The 21,254-nt window shown below is 33.6% G+C and overlaps 1 protein-coding gene across 11 annotated transcripts in view; it reads right to left on the bottom strand.

The window, feature by feature from the left end:
• LOC124357593 (vinculin) overlaps nt 1-21,254 on the bottom strand; it is a 64,097-nt gene that overhangs the window by 13,775 nt on the left and 29,068 nt on the right. For 4 of the 11 annotated variants that reach the window (XM_046809526.1, XM_046809518.1, XM_046809544.1 and 1 more), the window contains 7 exons: nt 20,423-20,514; nt 19,313-19,385; nt 17,698-17,763; nt 12,377-12,430; nt 10,258-10,385; nt 8,629-8,868; nt 6,404-6,494 (listed from right to left, as the gene is read on the bottom strand). In XM_046809526.1, the coding sequence (XP_046665482.1) occupies nt 6,404-6,494; nt 8,629-8,868; nt 10,258-10,385; nt 12,377-12,430; nt 17,698-17,763; nt 19,313-19,385; nt 20,423-20,514 (744 nt within the window). Of the gene's footprint in view, nt 1-6,403; nt 6,495-7,125; nt 7,228-7,993; nt 8,096-8,628; nt 8,869-10,257; nt 10,386-12,376; nt 12,431-17,697; nt 17,764-19,312; nt 19,386-20,422; nt 20,515-21,254 lie in introns of those variants that run through there. The other 7 variants (XM_046809560.1, XM_046809568.1, XM_046809578.1 and 4 more) reach the window with 5 other exon arrangements.

Genomic DNA, 21,254 nt, shown 5'->3' with positions numbered 1-21,254 from the left:
GTTATTTAATAAATTGTAGTTGCCGTGGAATTTGCTAGAGTTCAAGGGAGTGTTGAATAGTTGTTCCAAAAAGCAGATGTTACAGTTTGAACCTCATTGGCGCGTCGCAGTGGTGGGAGGGCGTGGCTTTGTCCCTCGTGGCGTGATTTAGCCCCAGTCTGCGGCGAACCATTATGCGGTAAACGGATATATCCCAGCACGGCATATTTGAGTGTTTAACGCTGTTTAGCCATATTTCCTTATTTACTGTTCGTGTTCCTGTTGTAATTAGCATTATATTATCTTTTGTTATTACTTTATTTGTTGTGTCGTTATAGGCCTATATTGTTCTATGCAATGGCGAATCTTGATGATTTTTTGTAAAATTTGAAAATTTGTTAAAAAATATAGGGTTCTGATTATTTTGTGATACTGTATTATTTTTTATTCCTTAATAGCCACCACTAACTAAAAGAAAAAATTAGAGTTGGTAAAATGTAAAAACAATTTTAAAGTTAATTACGCGTTTAATTACGTTAATTATGTGTATGAGTCAAAATTGAAAGATAAATTCCGCGTGGGAAGGGTTAACTCAATAGCATTAAACTCTATGTGATAGAAGGGCTGTTTTAAAATCTCATACTCGTATGGTTTTAATATTTGGTGTACTACTTATAATCTTGTAACATTAAATACACTCACACATTTCTTAACAAGTTTTTTGTAAATGTGAAATTTTTTACAACAGCCAGACTTGCATACAATTTTCTTACTGTAAAAGTTAGTGAAGTAACTTGACCACCACACTTTTCTGGAAGATTGTGGTATAATTGTAATGTTTTAATTACGGTAGAGCAAACACATTTTCTGTTAACACTTTGACTAGCAAGAGCCCACGGGTTTTCCTAAAAGTGCAGAGGGGCGACTAAATCGGCTTTTCAAATATTTATTATTCTGTTACTAAACGTTGACATATGGCATTGTACTTGGTCTCATTTTATACATAATAAATCAAATAAACATAGATGACCTATCTTGACTTGATTTGTTACAGCTGGTAAAAGCTATTTACCAAATGAGACAACTTTCATATGAGTGCAGATTTTCAATATTTTGCACTAATATATAAGAAAGTCCCTCTAAGTCCAACCCCTCGTCCTCGTCGTGAGGGACGGGCAACGGCTCAAAGAGACGGCTAACGGGGCTCTGGTGAAGCTACGTCAGGTCTAGCAAGCCGGTAGTGGATAAAACTTGCTTTCAAAAATAAGAACAGCCTCGGAAAGGATGGAAATTTACGGCAACGACCCGGCAATTGTTTAAGGTTAAGATTTGGTACAATAAATGTTGTGACGCTTAGGAACAAGTTAGAAGAGGTAGTAGAGATGATGAAGAGAAGAAGAATAAACATAATGGGAATCAGTGAAACAAAGTGGAAAGGTAGTGGAAGTAGAGAAGTGGGACAGGATACAGGATTTGGTGGTCTGGAGGAGAAATTGGAAGAAGAAATGGAGTAGCTATAGTCATGGACAAAAAGATGACAAGCAGAGTGATGAAAGTGGATGTGGTAAGTGAAAGAATTATTAAGGTTACGGTCAGAATGGAGGGGGGGAGATAATGGACATAATACAGGTATACGCACCACAAACAGGATGCACGGACGATGAGAAGAGAGAGTTTTGAAGAGGATCTGGAAAGACAAGTAAAAGAAGAGAGAACAATAATAATTGGGGATTTTAACGCACAAGTGGGTAAGTTTAGACAAGGATATGAAGAGGTAATGGGATGTTATGGAGTAGGAACAAGGAATTTAGAAGGAGGAAAAATTTACTGGATTTTTGTTTAAGGAATGATATAGTGATAGGGAACACCTGGAACAAGAAAAGGGATAGCCACAAATACACAAGATACAATTGGAATGGTGAACAGCCAAAGTTTAATAGATTATATATTAGTGAGGAAATGCCTGCAGCCATACATGGCAGATGTAAAAGTTTATACCCAGTGAAAGTATGGGAGGAGATCACAGGCTGGTGGTAGCTGATTTTCAAAGAATGAGGTTTGGAAAGGATACATGCAAAAGACTAACAAGAATCAAGACATGGAAGTTAAAAGATACGAAAGTTAGAGAGGAGTTTGTAAATAACATTAGAGGAACGATACCCAAGGGGGAGGTCAAAACAGGAGAGGAGGAATGGACAAATTTCAAGAATGCTATAGTCAAAGCTGCAGAAGAAGAAACATGTGGACGAACTTCAGGTAAAAGAAGGGATAAAGAGTCCCCTTGGTGGAATGAAAGGAATTGCTGAAGTAGTTAAAAACAAAAATAGAGCTTGGCGAGAATGGTTTAAGGATAGGTCAAATGAAAAGAGGGATAAATGGAAGAGACTTGCAAGGGCATCAGCAAAGATGATGAAGGAGGCAAAGGAGAGGACATGGAAGGATTTTGAAGAAAAACTGAAATCAAAACTTCAAAGGAAATAAGAAGATTTTTTATGGGGTGATTAAGGAACAAGACGAAAACCTAAAGAAATGTTGACTAAGGTGGTGGATGTTTCAGGGGAAATCAAATGGGAGGAGAAAGAGGTTTTGAAGACGTGGAAAGAGTATTTTAAGGAACTACTGGAAGGAACAGAAAATGAAGAGGAAAGAAGAGATATGACAGAGGAGACAGAAGATGAAGAGGATTTTAGTATGTGCGAATTGGAAAAAGCGGTTAAAGAGATGAAAGAGGGGAAATCTGCGGGAATAGACGAGCTGACGGCTGAGATGATAAAAGGCGGCGGGCCCATTGGGAATTCAATGGTTGTACAGAGTGATGAGAGTGGATTTGGAAGGAAAAGAAGATACCAGAAGACTGGAAAATGGGAATAATAGTGCCGATTTTTAAGAAAGGCAATAAGCAAAAATGCGAGAATTACAGGGGAATAACTTTGTTGTGCCATACACAAAAAAATTTATGAAAAAATACTGTTTGCAGAAAATTAGACCAGTACTGGAAGAAACAGGAAGAGAGGAGCAATGTGGTTTTAGGAAAGGTAGGTCAACGGTGGATGCTATTTTTGTGATGAGACAAGTGTTAGAAAAGAGGTGGGAATACGGAAAAGATACAATGGTAGCGTTTATAGACCTACAGAAGGCATATGATAAGGTACTGAGAGAAAGGATATGGGAGAGTATGAGAAAGAGAGGATTGCGTGAGGGAATAGTAGAAAGAATAAAGAACCTGTACGGCATATGTAAAAACAGGGTAAGAATTGAAGAAAAATATAACAGATACTTTTAAAACAGAGAGAGGAGTAAGGCAGGGAAGCATATTGTCACCTTTCCTTTTCAATATTATAATGGATGAAATTATTCTAGAAGTACAAGGAAACAGAGGAGCAGAAGAAACTTAAGACAATAGCATATGCGGATGACATAATGATATGGGAAAATAGGGAAGAAGAGTTAGAACGAGGAGTTAAACAAATGGGCAAAAGTGGCGAAGAAATATGGTTTAGAGATGAACATACAAAAATGTAAAGTAATGAAAGTAGAGAGAAGGGATGGAAATAACAAAGACGTGTTAGTTGAAGGAAAAAGACTTGAAAAGGTGAAGGAATTCTGTTATTTAGGAAGTATCATAACAGATAGGGGCACAATAAGAGAAGAGATAGGAAACAGAATATGGAAGAGTGGAAAGTTTTTCAATATGGTAAAGAAGATTGTGTGGAGTTGGAACATTGGGAAAGAATCAAAAGTATTGATGTATAAATCTTATTTCCAACCAATTTTATTATATGGAGCAGAGACGTGGACATGGACTAAAAATGATTTAAGCAGATTGCAAGCTGCAGAAATGAGATTTTTAAGAGGGATAGAGAAGACTACAAGAAGAGATAGAATAAGGAACGAAATAACTAGAGAAAGATTGAAGGTAGTTTCACTGCAAGAGACAATGGAAGGAAGAAGAATTACAGTGGATGGGGCATGTGAAAGAGGATGGGAGATAAATAGAATGCCTAGAATAGCACTGGAGAAGGAGGAAGGAGGAAGAAGACCAAGAGGAAGACCGAGAGGAAGATGGGAGGACCAATTGTGGAAAGACATAGAGAGAAGGGGACTACAGAAAATACAGGTGGATGAAGAGGAGACCTGGAACGATAGACTAAAGTGGAGGAGGCTGTGTACGACGACCCGTGAGAACGGAAACGTCTGACGATGACGACGATGACGACGATATAAGAAGTCATATTCAGTTCTACAGATACTTACTTTTTTAAACTTGGTAAGTTATACTTGTTCCTACTTACATACAGAACAATACAAAAGTTGCATGTAAACATATTAAGTTTAAAAAATTAAAATGTTTTTTTTATTATTGTTAATTTCAAAAGATTTATCATCCAAATAAATATTATATCATATACTCCTTTCCCCCAACACAATAAAACAAATTTCATCCTATTCAGTTTATTGTTGAAACAATTGTGAATTATTTTGTGCAAAACTAAACAAATACAAAAAAAAATCAAAACCTGTTTATAAAAATACCAAAACTCAGTAATACAGATACTTAAATATTGGAAATTTGGTATGTTTGTTCCTATGTACACAAGGAACAATATAAAGTGTGCATACAAATAAATTAAAATCATAAAATTATAATTTTTTATTCCAAAGTTATAAAAAATTAAATTTTTGTTTGTAGTAAATATTTTTTACAAGTTTTATCATTCAAATAAATATTACAAGTTATAGCCTACTTTCTCTCCTACATAATAAAAGAAAAGTTACTTCATTATTTTTATTAAAAGTGATACATTATTTGCTAAACACTACACAAACACCAAAAGAGTGCTGGACACAGAGGTGACCTGTCATAAATACTCAGCACTGATAGCACAATCCTCTCAAAAGTGCTTGGCACTCAAAGGGTTAATGGCAATAAACATGTACCGGTACATTTTTTGTAATATTCACAAGTTTTGTGATGCAGTTGATATATTATCAAGCAGTCCTTTATAGAAAACCCAACTTCATAGTGCTGAACTTCTTTGACTTCTCTAGTGTAAAAACACTCCTTTTTTGATAGGCATTGAAAACCATCATTTACTAGACTATCCTCTGTTTTAAGACATGGAGAGAAATAATGTATGATTCATCATTAACACAATGTGACAACTCCTCACAAGACATTTTAACACTTGTTCAAAAACAAAAATAGAAGTCGTCATGAGATTCTATTAATATATTTTTATGGATTTTCTTTTTCCTACAAGTATTTATAGTATAATCTTTCAAAAATTACTGTATGGTCTGTTTTAGCTTGTTAAGTTCAAGTTGGTTTGTATATTTAAAAAAATTTAGTTATTGAAACATTTTCTCACAAAATACAAATTGTTCACAATGTACCTAACCACGCTAACCTTGTGTCTAGACTGGTTCTCTCTTTTGCCTTAATCACCTGAGTACACCTGTTAAAAAAAGTATGTACAAGATTCCTTCAGTCCCTAACTCTATACATTTTTTTCTGAGACTGAATTATGACATGAATAAGCAACATTTTGATAATGTGACAATTTTTGCAGTGGCAACAGCTTTTAATTCTGAGAAACTTTTCCAAAATCAACTTTTTTATCAGAATATTTCTTGAATATACACTCTTTTTATACAGCCTTTGTCAAAGACAAACCTCTCAAATATATATGTTTACAAAAGTACAATTTTTCTCATATAGACTAACTAAAATTAATTAAAAAATCGTGATATAAATTCTCATCTCCACCAGCTCACCACAATATACTGTTAATGTGAGGAACCAATACAGAACCTACTCTGAGCAAACAACATAGCATAAGCGAAGAGTTGTAAAGTAGGTTACACTTTGTAGTCAGTAAGTGAACTATGCGATAATTGAATTCCAAAATGAAAAAGCATTTACGGAGGTTCAAGTTATAAAGTCATAAAGTTGCTATGGAAGAAATGTCAACCAGTGATTTGAAATATTGCTGGAAAATTATTAAGAGTATACGATTGTCTTGTATAATATGTACATATATCATTTAGTTACGTTTTAATATATACAATTTTCTATTATACTCAAAATAATTCTATATGGAATAATGTCTTTTCAGGAAAATTCCCTATAGCGCAGTCTATACAAACATATTTAATATGATACAACTAAAACAAATACCTGAATAAATGAATATGATACCTGACACGTCAGGTAGCTTAAAACCAGTTGCATAAGATGTACAAAGATATATTGGAACAGTAAATAATTCTTAATTCTTAGTAAGTAAGTGTATGGAACTCGAGGTGTATCAATTTATATCACCATCAACAAAAAAATATAAAATTAATAATATATTAAAAAAGCAATAATTTTATATAACATGAATTTTTTAATGAGATTTAACAACTCTGGAGGAGAACTAACCTTGAGCACCGAGCATGGTAGCTTTCACAGTTGACAAGATTTTCAGCTGGGTGCCAATCGTAGGAATCCTCTCACACACTTGCAACAAGCTCTGTAATAAGTTAACTATACATTAGTTATTTAAAATAGCTTTCACAGTTGAAATGATTTTCAGGTCACACACTTGCAACAAGCTCTGTAATAAGTTAACTATACATTAGTTATTTAAAATAGCTTTCACAGTTGAAATGATTTTCAGCTGGGTGCCAATTGTAGGGATCCTCTCACACACTTGCAACAAGCTCTGTAATAAGTTAACTATACATTAGTTATTTAAAATAGCTTTCACAGTTGACAAGATTATTAGCTGGGTGCCAATTGTAGGAATCCTCTCACACACTTGCAACAAGCTCTGTAATAAGTTAACTATACATTAGTTATTTAAAATAGCTTTCACAGTTGAAATGATTTTCAGCTGGGTGCCAATTGTAGGGATCCTCTCACACACTTGCAACAAGCTCTGTAATAAGTTAACTATACATTAGTTATTTAAAATAGCTTTCACAGTTGACAAGATTATTAGCTGGGTGCCAATTGTAGGGATCCTCTCACACACTTGCAACAAGCTCTGTAATAAGTTAACTATACATTAGTTATTTAAAATAGCTTTCACAGTTGACAAGATTATTCAGCTGGGTGCCAATTGTAGGAATCCTCTCACACACTTGCAACAAGCTCTGTAATAAGTTAACTATACATTAGTTATTTAAAATAGCTTTCACAGTTGACAAGATTTTCAGCTGGGTGCCAATTGTAGGAATCCTCTCGCACACTTGCAACAAGCTCTGTAATAAGTTAACTATACATTAGTTATTTAAAATAGCTTTCACAGTTGAAATAATTTTCAGCTGGGTGCCAATTGTAGGGATCCTTCTCACACACTTGCAACAAGCTCTGTAATAAGTTAACTATACATTAGTTATTTAAAATAGCTTTCACAGTTGACATAATTTTCAGCTGGGTGCCAATTGTAGGGATCCTTCTCACACACTTGCAACAAGCTCTGTAATAAGTTAACTATACATTAGTTATTTAAAATAGCTTTCACAGTTGAACAAGATTTTCAGCTGGGTGCCAATTGTAGGAATCCTCTCACACACTTGCAACAAGCTCTGTAATAAGTTAACTATACATTAGTTATTTAAAATAGCTTTTCACAGTTGACAAGATTATTAGCTGGGTGCCAATTGTAGGGATCCTCTCACACACTTGCAACAAGCTCTGTAATAAGTTAACTATACATTAGTTATTTAAAATAGCTTTCACAGTTGACAAGATTATTAGCTGGGTGCCAATTGTAGGGATCCTCTCACACACTTGCAACAAGCTCTGTAATAAGTTAACTATACATTAGTTATTTAAAATAGCTTTCACAGTTGACAAGATTTTCAGCTGGGTGCCAATTGTAGGAATCCTCTCACACACTTGCAACAAGCTCTGTAATAAGTTAACTATACATTAGTTATTTAAAATAGCTTTCACAGTTGACAAGATTTTCAGCTGGGTGCCAATTGTAGGAATCCTCTCACACACTTGCAACAAGCTCTGTAATAAGTTAACTATACATTAGTTATTTAAAATAGCTTTCACAGTTGACAAGATTTTCAGCTGGGTGCCAATTGTAGGGATCCTCTCACACACTTGCAACAAGCTCTGTAATAAGTTAACTATACATTAGTTATTTAAAATAGCTTTCACAGTTGAAATAATTTTCAGCTGGGTGCCAATTGTAGGGATCCTCTCACACACTTGCAACAAGCTCTGTAATAAGTTAACTATACATTAGTTATTTAAAATAGCTTTCACAGTTGACAAGATTTTCAGCTGGGTGCCAATTGTAGGAATCCTCTCACACACTTGCAACAAGCTCTGTAATAAGTTAACTATACATTAGTTATTTAAAATAGCTTTCACAGTTGAAATAATTTTCAGCTGGGTGCCAAGTGTAGGGATCTTCTCACACACTTGCAACAAGCTCTATAATAAGTTAACTGTACATTAGTTATTCAAAATAGCTTTCACAGTTGACAAGATTTTCAACTGGGTGCCAATTGTATAGATCCTCTGACACACTTGCAACAAATTATTTTTACTATCCATTATTTGTACAATCATATTACTCAGTATATTTTATGTTTACAGCTAGAGTGAAGCCACATAGTTGATAGTTGCTATAAATAACTTACGGTGCGCATTCGTTTGTCTGTACACTCCCTAGCCAACTCTTTAGCTAGTCTGGTGACTTCTTCAGAAGCTTCAGCGATGGCTTTGGCACAAGCTATGAGATCACGTTTGGTGCCTCCCTCTCCCCTGACGAGCTGTGACAGTCGGCCCATCAGCAGTGCCATCTTCTTGGCAGCGGCGATGATGTCATTGTCCTTGCTGGACCACTGGCGCACCTCTTGGTGCAGTCCATGAGCTGCCATCTGGAGGTGGCAAGGAAAAAATATATTAGAATAGTTATGTAATTTATATAATCCAGTCAAGAGAGGACTAGATGAATATCTATAAGATTTTTAGGGGGAAATTGATTAATAGAAACACGGTTTTTAGATATGGTGAATAGTTTACTTAAGATTCAGATGATAAGAAGAGTACAGAACTAAAATTAACAGAATTATAAAATATTTCTTATATTTTTAGTAATTCTACTAGAACCCTCCCAAACAATTCTTAACCTAACTTCAAAATCTGTATTTACATATTTTTTAAGAACAGTAATTGCATAATATAATACATTAGTAAAAAGCACGCACACATGCGCGCACACACACAAAAACACACACACACACACACACACCAACATATATACTCTTCCAAGTAGGTCAAAGTTATAAAAAAACTGTTCATATTAAATTTTTGGGTTCCCAGAACCCTTCCATGAAAATATAGAATTATTGATATAATTAAAAATTAATCATTAAAAAAGTATTATTGTCCAATTCTTCTATAACACTAAAGATTTTTTACTTTTACACCATTATAAAATGGTGAAATAAAATCAAGGTTTTAATGTGATTACCTAGAGATCCTAGAGCTAAAACAGATTAGATACATGCTGGATTTTCATCACACATGTAATAATGTTCTGTTGAACCACTTACTTATTACTCACCTGTAGTATGACTCAGTAATGAAAACCTCTTTTGTTTGGTATTAAAATTAATCACAAACATACTGAACTTATTTATCTGCTAGGCCACTTATTTTTTAGGGATAAGCTACTTATTATTGATTTTGAATCGTTTGATTCTTATTGATATTGAATTAACAACATGATTTCACTTGTCTCGTTCATCAATTCAAAATACTTAAGATTTGTTTAAATGTAATAATTATACAAAGATGGTTCAGTTTTTAATTTAAAGAGTACTAGAGATATTATAATTGAACAAAGTATCGTATTAGTATGACTGTATCAAAGATTGAAGTATTAATCTACACATCAGATGGAATTGTAGATTACCAATAGATGGTAATATTGAGTTCCAATTAGTTTGGGTTTGAATGAAATCATGTTTGATCATTGGGGTGTGTTAAAAGGAATCCAAACATAAACATCAAAATGAAATTATCTCAATACAAATAATGCAGATCGAATTCACAATAAAAAATAAAATAACACGGATCAAAGTCACCTTTCTCGTTGGAATTGACCCATCACATTGGATTTATAACTATAATATATTAATCATAATATAATATGTCATTTCACAAAAAGGTTCTATTGAAATTAAGACCTAGCAATGTTTTATCCAAAGCGACCTCTCATATATAATTAATCTACTTTTTAATAAATACGCTACCCTACTCACCATGATTGGCTGGTTTGGAAGTGGAGCATGCATAAACATGTCATCCTCATCATCAGTCTCAGCTGGTGGGGGAGGTCGTGGGGGCGGCATCTCTCCACCAGGGAGGGGCGGACGAGGTGGTGCTACTTCTACAACAACACATAACAATTAGCAATAGTCATTAATTGGATTACACATTAACTTTGCAATTTGTAAAGATAATTTAAAATAGTATTTGCTACCTTAAATATTTCACTTCTTTCAAGTAGATTAGCAAAATGTCATTTCATACCGTTCTTAATCATAATACACTAATATCTGTTATTAGCATTTATTTTATACAGAATTATCTCCAGCAGATCTCAGGACACTTGGTAAATTTCTGAATATTAAAATCGGATGTCTTTGAAAATGGCTTTTTTAATCTAAGATAAGAGTTTAGGACCTCCTGTACTTAGTCCTAAAAGGACCTTTGCATCTCAATTACTTGTATTTATCCCTCAAATCTGAGACTTCTTATAAAACTAATTAGATTTGTGAGTCCTGTTCTCTAAAATTCTTTGGATTCAAGATATATACCCTTTGGAACTTTTTACTGGTTTGACAAACAACAGGGCAGTACAGCCATATGTGATATGCTGATTCTTCCGGTTCTCCACAAACTCTGTATCCATCAGTCAGGCTTTAACCCACCTTCATCAGATGTCTTTGAAGAGAACAATGTTACGTTATCATTCCAAGTACTAGTCATATATCCATCCTCCTTGCCTAAATCTGGAGCCTAGTCCATCCATTAACACAAGGAGAGAAACCTTTTGGTTGTCTGAATCCTGAGACCTTTCTTCATATCTCGGATCTGAGCTTTTTTCGCAGACATTTACCAGTGCTTTACTGTTGGCCTTACCAGTTAAGGCTCTGGCCTTACCAAAAGGCTTTCAGAACCTATTTTGACCAGGGTGTGCACGGTTTCATTCCCAGGAATACTATGATGTAACCTAACACCCAGCCAAGGACAACTTTGTTCCTCTTCGCCAGTTCATTAGAGGATTCCTGCATTCCTACACTACTGCCGAGTCATAAGAGTAGACACCTAGCACCATTAACGCAGACTCACAGTATTAGGTATTCTGCACATTTAGGTCCATTCTAGACAAGGCTTTTTGCACACGTTTCAATTGTAATGACTTCTGTTAGGAATGCCGTGGTGTTTTCCTAAGGAATCAGTATGCTCCTGACCCATATATGCAAAACCCTACCCTCGAGAGCAGGTCCTAACTTTAGTAGAGTATACCTCCTATGTATTTCATTTATCTCTACATTTATGGGAACATTGTATGGTTTATCAAAGGGAACAATTTTAGGATTATGCACTCAGACACATTACTTATCATTCAGCAAAATTCCCTTATTATTGTCATGCCACAACAGGAAGTTCTGAAGCTTCATCACCTTCTTACCCAGGAGCTTCACTGCACTGAATACAGCTGCCATTCACTTCCTGTCCCAGAGGAGAGTATCCTAGTTACAGTTGAACAGGATCTCAATGCTCTGGTAATAGTTACATATGCCAGCCTTTGAAGACTCTGCAGCCTCTTAGCTGCTAGGCTTTATTCTATTGTAGGCCACCACACAAGAGCTGCATAAGAGACCATTGGTTTTATTATGACTTCATAGACCCAATATATCATCTTGGGATTTAATCCTCATTTATATATAAATATCCTTTTATAAACACCAGAGATTTTGTTGCTTTGGATATAATTTCCATGAGAGGATTCCACGTTAGCCTCTTGTCTAAAACAACTCCCTAAATACTTGGGCACTAGAATAAGTTGATCTGATTCAAAGTTCCTTTTTTTAGTAAAGGTTTTGAAATTATCCAATCACTACAATAGACATTTATTTAAAATTATATTAAATTGATTAATGTATTTAAAATTAGTTTTATTTTGAGAATGCATTTTCAATTATCGAACTAGTACTTAAAACAATATAAAAATCAATACGTCAATTAAGATGAAATAAAGATAATGAAGGTTTATTTTAACACAGAATACGAACATAAAATAACCAAATAGTTGTATGGAATAATAACCAACACAAAATTAAAATGGTTAGGATTAATTCAATGTGTTAGTACCTTTCTCCATGTAGTAATTAGGCCTGTAATGTTGCTGCTGGAAGCTGGGCTCCTCTGTAAACCACATTAGAGAGTTAAACCTCCACCATAAAGTTAATACAACCATATTTTCACCCTTTAACATGTTAATTTGGGAGTATTGTTGTACGTTTTAGAAAGAAGGCGACTTTTTCTAAGTAAAAATATGACTATCTAATTTTTGTATATTTTAACTGTTAATGTACATATTTTAGTTAAATTAACACATTGGAGTCTGGCTTGCTATTTGCTGTTTTTATAGCCTGGTCTGCATAAATTCATTGGTTTTCAGATTTTTTTTTTAGAAAACTGTTAAATATTATGTATATGATATTATATTTTATTGAAAGTTCTATCTTTCCTCTTTAAATTGATATGCAAAACTGTATTCCTATAAAATGTAATTAATTTTTTTTTAATTTCAAAAGTTATCTTTTTTGAAGAAAAATAAAAACTCCCGCATATCTTGTGTTACTTGAAAACTAACTTTTGAATAAATAAAACAAGTAATTTCAATTTTTTTAAAGGCATTTACTATATACATATTTACAAATAATTTTAATTGCCAAAAAAATTTCAAATGCTAAAAAAATTATTGTTGTCGTATACAGACTGACGACGCGCCAGGCCACGTCAGTGGATAAACAAAAGCCTCAAGCGGGTATGACGTAGTAGCGCCTAGTGGAATTTTTCTGAACTAACCATCTAAGCTGGCTTTCTAATGCAGCAGACGGCACTCGAATATCACTCGAGCAACTCCGTATATCAATCGGCAAAGCTGTGCTCGAGTCACGCTCGAGCGCCGGCCGGGGGTTTAAACAATGGCGCTCGAGTCTGGCTCGAGCGTAGACTCGAATGTGTTAAAAACTAACATAATAAAGGAATTATGAAATTCCATACAATTTACCAACATAGTGTGATAAAATACTATAGTGTGTTTAAATAATGTAATTGCTTATTTTTATACACCAATTTTAAAACATCTAAAATCGAGTATTGATCATTATGTCGTAAGAAAAAATACTCACTCTATCTTACAACTTTACTCCTTATGTTAGTGATATAGTTTTATGTAATGTTTAAGTGAAAGTCCCGGCTTACACTCATGCAAATACCTTTAGTTTGTCAATATTGTTGCTAGTAATTTTTAAAAGATTTGAATTTAAAAAATTTCTTTTCTAAAATCTATACCCATTTTACAAACACTTCAAAGGCATTCATATTTCTATAAACTGTACCTTTAAAATAAATCATCTTGCAAAACTAAGAAACTGAGAGTTAAATTATTTAAGGTTTAACATAGATCTTATGGAACAAAACTCAAGGTTGTTCTTGTATATCCAGCTTTTAATGTCTATTAGTTTCAAAAACTTGTTTTGCTGTATTTGTTAATTGGAATTTTAGCATCAAAAAGAATCACAGGAAGTTGTTTAAAAGAGCTCACTGTTGTCGTGAATATATCCAATTTAGAAACAACTAAAAAGTTCATTAAACATACACATTTATATCATAGTGTTCTAATTGCCATTCTAAAAACTCATTTCTCCTAAACACAATTACTAGTCAGAAATAATAATATACTTTGATTAATACATATAAACTACAATATAAAGAATAAATTTCAGCATCTAAATATGAAAAACATCTCCAAATCTGAATTAGAGATTTTAATAATAATAGTATATATCTTTGTACAATATTTAGCATATGAATGATATAATTTAAAATAATATTTACTTTGTGGCAAAACTGTTTTGGCAGCTTCGTGTTTTGGGTACCAAATTTGTCTATCAAGACTTCTGCTAGTTTTTTTATTTGTCTTATACATGACTTGTGTCTATGCTTTTGTAAGCTTTACAACAATAAAAATATTCTTATTTTCATTCTTATAAGTAAATGTAGAGAAGTGGTTTCATTATGAATTAGAACTACGAGGGTCATCCAGAAAGTAAAGAACGTTTTGTTATAAGTCAATAAAAACAAAATATAAGAGCATGAAAATTTATTTATAAATACTTATAAACTTACTCTATTTTTCTACAAAATCGCCGGAACTGTCAAGGCACTTGTTGTAGCGTGGCACCAGTTTTTCTATACCGACGTTATACTGTTCTGCCGCCAAGGAATGAAGTCACGTTTTTACTCCTTCTTTGAGGTCTTCATCACCCAAAAAGTTTTTTCCGCCTAAAAACACTTTCAACTTTGGAAACAAGTGATAGTCACTCGGAGCCAGATCTGGACTATACGGAGGGTGTCCGAAGATTTGCCATTTGAAAGAATTGAGTTCTGCTTTGGTTCGTGCACTGCAATGAGGCCGAGCATTGTCGTGGATCAGCACCACTTTCGACGACAGCATTCCGCGTCGTTTGTTCTGAATAGCGCGGCGAAGCCGATGCAAGGTCTCGATGTAGGCCTCTGAGTTGATTGTTTCGCCTCTCGGCATGAACTCCACATGGATTAGGCCTTTTCGGTCCCAAAAAACTGTTGCCATCAATTTCCTGGTGTTCAAATTTGGTTTTTCTTTCCTGTTTTTTGTTAGTGAATTCGAGTGATGCCATTCTATTGACTGGAGCTTTGTCACCGTAAACTGCCTTAATTTGCCTATAAATTTCAATAGGTCGAACATTCTGTGCATTCAGAAACCGTATCACACTACGCAGTTCACACTTGGCGGGATTTTCAATTAACGCCGCCATTTTAAACTTTCACAGGAGACGCAAACGTGACCTCACGGTACCGCTACTCAGCTCACACTGAGGCAGAAGGTGTGGCTAACGAACAAGCTATCTACCGCGGTGGTGGGGGAACTGCGCCGCCCGTGATGCGCAATCGTTCTTTACTTTCTGGACGACCCTCGTAGTTAACCCTCTCCCAGTTGAATTACCGTAACACGCTTCTGGTGCTAACGGGCTAAATTGATTGGGCCAGTCTGCTGTGGAAGAACGCAATCTTTTTTTATTATTTTAACAACTCTATTTGAACAAGACTGTTACATATTACACATCATTGTAATTGTTATTAAATTCTCTATAATATGGTGGTATTTGAAAAATTATTAAGCCAATAAGGCAAACTAAATTTAAATGAATACTCATTTTTACAGCAAATGTGCTGTTTGTATTGTTATACTAAAATAAACTACTCATCCAGTACACAGAACTATAAAACAACATGTCAAAAACCAGTAGCTGCAAGAAGTTACAAATAGGCCTAATAACTCTATAAGATAGCAAAGGAAGTTGGAAGGAATTTTGATGAAAAACGGCTAAATCATTGTCAATGACGAGATTGATAAAACGTTTGAAATAGTAATCCTAGATAGCATCAATAGGCATAAAAACATGTAATGAACGGGGACAACAGTAATCTCAATAGATATTTTCATTAGCAGTTCCAAAAGTAGCTGTATGGTGGCAGAGATCAATGATAAGATTTTAGCGCCAGGCTTCCCCATCGAGGCAACTGGTGGAGATAAATTCCCAGGAGAGGGTTAAAATATTTTTGGCAATACCACTCTATAGCATCAATCTCCACAATACTGAACTCCAACTCAAAGCAAAAACACAAATAGATCTCCAATTTAGATTGAGACTGTTCACATAGAAAAGTCTGCAATTCATCCATGTTCATATTTTACCTTTAGTTGTAGATGTGTTTAAAGATGTTTTCCACTTATCCCATATTTGATTACATATTTTTATGATTATGATAGGCATGCAATTATTATTATTTATATGTCTGTAGAACACATTATGTATGATTTATACAATGTATTTACAATGACTTAAGTCTAGTGTATATGAATGTATCATGTGGATCAAATATAAAACTGAGTTTAAAAATAAAAACTTGGTATGGCTGCATTAGAACATTTTTTAACATGTTATCATAGAGATACAGTATTTGTTGAAAACTTAAAATCAATTAATTATGACTTCAAATATTTGTTTTGATAATCACTGCATTGACTTTTTTACAACCAATTAGTGCTATAAAAATTGTCGACTTGTTCGGACATGTAAATATTTTTGTCAATATTCTGATTGATTTTTTTAACAAGGGAATAATAACAGTACAAATATTTGCCATTGTAAAATGTAACAATAACTTTTTTTAATAAGAGGAGCTGCCCTTTTCTACTAATGTCAAATCGTAAAACACAAGATTAACCCTAAGAACACCGAACAGTATGCACAGAATATGTGATAGATTTGTATGAATTTGCAAGTTAGGAATAGATTTGTTTAAAAATAATGTTACTTGCATAACTATATGTTGTTATACATCAATTTCTTCATTAATATATACTGAATAATAATAAACTAGTACCTAACTAATATAGAACTGTTTTATTTGTAATAAGTAAAAAAAAAAAAAAACTAAAAAAGTAAACATTATGTTGTGTTATGTCCCTTGAACTCAATACTAAAATTGTGTATTGACTTCATGGCAACCAACAACCAATTTAAATTCAAAATTGTATCCACTTTAAAGATATATGTAGTTCTATATACTTTAGTGTTTAGAAACACAAAGTATTTTTATTCCGTTTGTTGAAATTGCATATACTTAAAATTGTCATAAATAAGTATCTCTAGCTGTGTTAAATGAAATATTTTTATATTTTAATACTTTATCTGTAGTCTAGCATGCCTATTAAAAAGTATTTACTTAATTCTTAGTTGGTTTGATTTATTTCTTGATATTGACAAAGGCAAATAAACTTATGCTGACAACACAGCAAAAAAAGATTGCTTTAAAAACATCTGCCAAACTCCAGTTATTTCCACAGAGTATTAAATCAAAGTACGCGTCTTCAGCGACATACAACATACAAAATATGGGTTTTATTCAACAGCTGGTGAAATAAATACGTAAGGTAAAGGCATATGCATAGACGACTGAGAAGTTGACAGTATCCGCAAGCAGGAACCAACCGACGGTATTCATAGGGTTAAGCCTGTAAGAAAGTTACTGGCCTACAATTGAAATTCATGGCAATAAACACACTAAAGCCTAATTTGATGACAAGAAATGTTGGAAACAAAAAACCAGTTTTCTAAATATTCTATTTCTATTATTGTAACACTTCGTGACAGCAAATACCTATATCATGTTATCCCTCTTATTATGCACCATTGATAATAACATTTTTAATGAGAAATTTTTGTTCAATATAGGTTATTACTGTTTATCATCAAAGCAAGGGTTAAGTTGTCACCTATTAAAATGCAAATTTGTTGTTGTTTGTAACAATTAGTTTTACAACTCAGTTTATATCCGACCCACTCTCGCAGTAGTACCTGGCGGCAGAGAGTATGTGAGAGGTGCGGGTGGTGGTGGGGGAGGGATCTCCTGCTCCCAGTCATCTACAACAACATACTATGTACATGTACATTAGTCGTGCACTACCTCTACGCTAGTTTACTTTCGGTAGCAATTGGATTATTCCTAAACCTTATAAGATTATTAAATTCTACTTTATGACAATGTTTTAGTATTTAATATATATAAAGCACCACTACCAGAGTGCTTGTTATATGTTAAATATTATGTTCAGCATTATGAATTAAATATTACATGATAACCTGCTATTAAAGAGCTATACATAAATTGTGTAACACATATTTTGATGATGTAAAATCATTTTGAAATGTTACATTTAATAACAACAGTAACGTGTAGTCTGCACGTGAAAGAGACTGAGATAACGATTTTTATCTTTTTAGGAAAACATTAATTTATGATAGCTCCTAGCTACTTACACCCATGACAATTGTGTTAGTTAAAAGATCGAATTACACCTCAATAAATACCACAGATTAGAATTAATATCAGTGAATATTAAATTTTGCTTAAAATCTTATATTAACACATACATTACTTTTATTATGGGAACTTACTAAGTGTTGGCATTATGCTGAAGCTTTTAATGTTATTAATAACACTTGTAATGTATGTATAACACTTGTAATAACAATGTAATGAGTTCATTTTGAGCTTCTTCGTCACCGAATTATTTTTGATCTCTTCAGAGATTCAAAATTTACACAAAATCCTCAGTACAGATTTTTATTGGTTATAATAATATAGAGTATGAACTAAAGAACAGCGGTAAAAAATGCTACTCGACGTGTTACAAATAATAATTATCTTAAAAATTATCACTACATAAAGAAAAAAATATTGCAGCAATAAAAATTTTAACACGAGTACAGCCACAATATAGAAAACTGTTGATTATTCCTTTATAAAATTTAAAACGTATTCAGATTCAAAATATTTTATAATTAATAAGATTACTTTTAAAAGCATTAAAATGTAAGTATATTTTTTCTTAAACCTCTTTTTAAAATATTTGAAATCCTATAGGAAATAATATAGTAAAAAAATAATGAGGTAAATAAATAGGTAAAAGTAGTAAATACAGTGCTGCTCAATTCTGGCCTAACATCAAAAAGATCATTGTTGGCCACCCATGATTTCCTTCTCAATCAATATTTTAAATCACAATTAAATACCAAACATATCGTCAGGGTGGAATGAGTTAATCCCAGTATGAGAGTCAAATGAAAGGCTAAAATTCTAAAGGAAAATTCAATATTTCTGGGTGGTATATCAATCAGGGATTTTTAATATTTAATTGAATAATAAAGAAAATTTACAAAGAAAGTATTTATCAAGGTAAAATATTTGTCATAAAAATAAAAAGAAATTTGTCACGTACTACAATATATGATCGCTTCATTTTTTGCATTACTAACAGCATTTTGTGTATATACAGCTTTTTCGGACATAAAACTTTCATTTCATATAAAATAAAAATTGTTAATAGCCTGTAAGTATTGTTTGATACAGCCAGTTTGGCGTTAAGTGTGAACAGAAGATAAGTGTTAGTGAAGCGGTCGAACGGTTTACCGTGAATGTGCAGGTTGTTCAGATCAGGGGTGACTGTGACGGCTCGCCTCACTTGGCCCACCGAGCTCAGCAGCTGCAACACAAGTCTGCCTTACTACTATTCTTTGGCTTAATAACACACCAATGGTTATTTGTGTTACTTGTGGAGCAGTATGATCCACAATCTTACTTCACAAAAATATTATAGCAGACACATTTATATAGTTCACACTATACAGATCTTAAATTGCTTTATAGATTTTTTGAAATCAAATATTTGTATTACGCTGGTTAATTTAACTTAAAAGAAATGTAAACATTAAACAAATTATACAGCTGGTCATCAATAAGGCGCTATAAACAATTTTGATTTTATTACAACTTAAAGTGATGATAGTCACAAACAGCGAAGTCTAATTGATTCACAAGAAGTTGTTAAAAACTTTAGTAGTTTTCTTACCTAAGTTAGATGGCACGGCTTAGTATTCAAGCAATTGATATTCTCTCTTTATACTGCCTGATACTTTGAACAAAACAGTAAGTGATTTTTTTCCCATAGTTACCGAGCAATATCAAAACACTAAACAGAAATTAGTAACTAAATATCTACATAACAACTTTGTACTATTACTAAGTAATATAAGCAAAACATTATTGTATTAAACATTGAAAAAAAAAAAACACACACAGATTAGTCCGATAACAATAATTCTGCAATACAGAGACCGACATCCAATCTGTTGGAGACATTAGAACATTTAAATAAAAATAAAAAAAGAATATAATTAAATTTCTCCACTTCAGTAGTTCCATCAATAACTTGTCCACTAACAATACCTAAGAGATGAACTTGCAGCAGTTACTGTTACATTCTCACTGTCAAGTATAATTCCAGCTTTCTCTTAAAGAATTCCAAAGTCCAACTACATTCACAGATCAGCTTAGTTTTGAGATGGGAGACTTACTTTCTCTTCAGCTCCAATGGTTCTGTAGTCAGCATAAGCCTATTTTTTTAAATTTCCTGCTTACATGTTGCAAATTTATTAAGAAGTAAAGTCTACTTATTTTAACGCAATTTCAATTATAAGTAAATATAGGTCCTTATATAATGAGAACTACATAAGCACTCACCGCTCTATTAGATTCCCTCCAGCGTGACACAGCCGCTGCGTTGTGTGTGTTCATCGCCACAGCTTTGGCATCTTGAACCATGTGAGTGATCGCTGCAACAAGCCATCACAGTCCCTTAGAGCTTATTTATTCATATGTAAATAGTATTAAGTTATTTCAACAACTTTTAGTTTTTTTTTTTAAGAACACATGTTAATAAACCTCCAATATAAAAAATTAAAATTTGTTGAAAAAATACATGTGGAAGGGTTACGTTATTAACCCATTGTGGATCGATTTGTTTGACCAAGCATCTCCCAGCGAGTGCAATTTCATTTTCACGTTGTCGGCAGCAGAACAGAACTCTGCACCTCATCAAACCGCCCTCTTTCTACTAAACAGCACGTAATAATAATACACAACATATACCATAAACAGCTGAGGCATATAGTAAATCAGTAGCACTACACAGCAGAGAGTAAGTTCAGCTGAATTTACCCAGCAGGGATCACTTCTGGCTGGTTTATACCTTCCAGTTGAACCTACCACTGGGCACTGCAAAAACCGACGTCACTTAAATCTGAACAACTCTATGGATATCCAAGAGCAGCACATCACTAACCACAAATATCAAGATTCTGGGATGGATTGGCAATTCGATAGGTCTAGTCTACTGTGGGAGATGACTGTTGGAGTTTGGTGGGGTTCGTTCCCTAACTATCAGAAGTTGCTAACCCAACAAGGGTGTGCTACCTCTGCCTGCTTTGACTGAAAAGGCTGGTTCAGAGCTGGCTTCCCCTTCTTCCGGGGGACATGACTTTGAGATTAGTGCCCTCAATTCTTCCTCATGGAT

Source organism: Homalodisca vitripennis, chromosome 1, assembly GCF_021130785.1.
Source record: "Homalodisca vitripennis isolate AUS2020 chromosome 1, UT_GWSS_2.1, whole genome shotgun sequence".
NCBI classification, from domain to species: domain Eukaryota; kingdom Metazoa; phylum Arthropoda; class Insecta; order Hemiptera; family Cicadellidae; genus Homalodisca; species Homalodisca vitripennis.
Note: the sequence above shows the minus strand (reverse complement) of the source record. Positions and strands in the feature narration are given on the sequence as shown.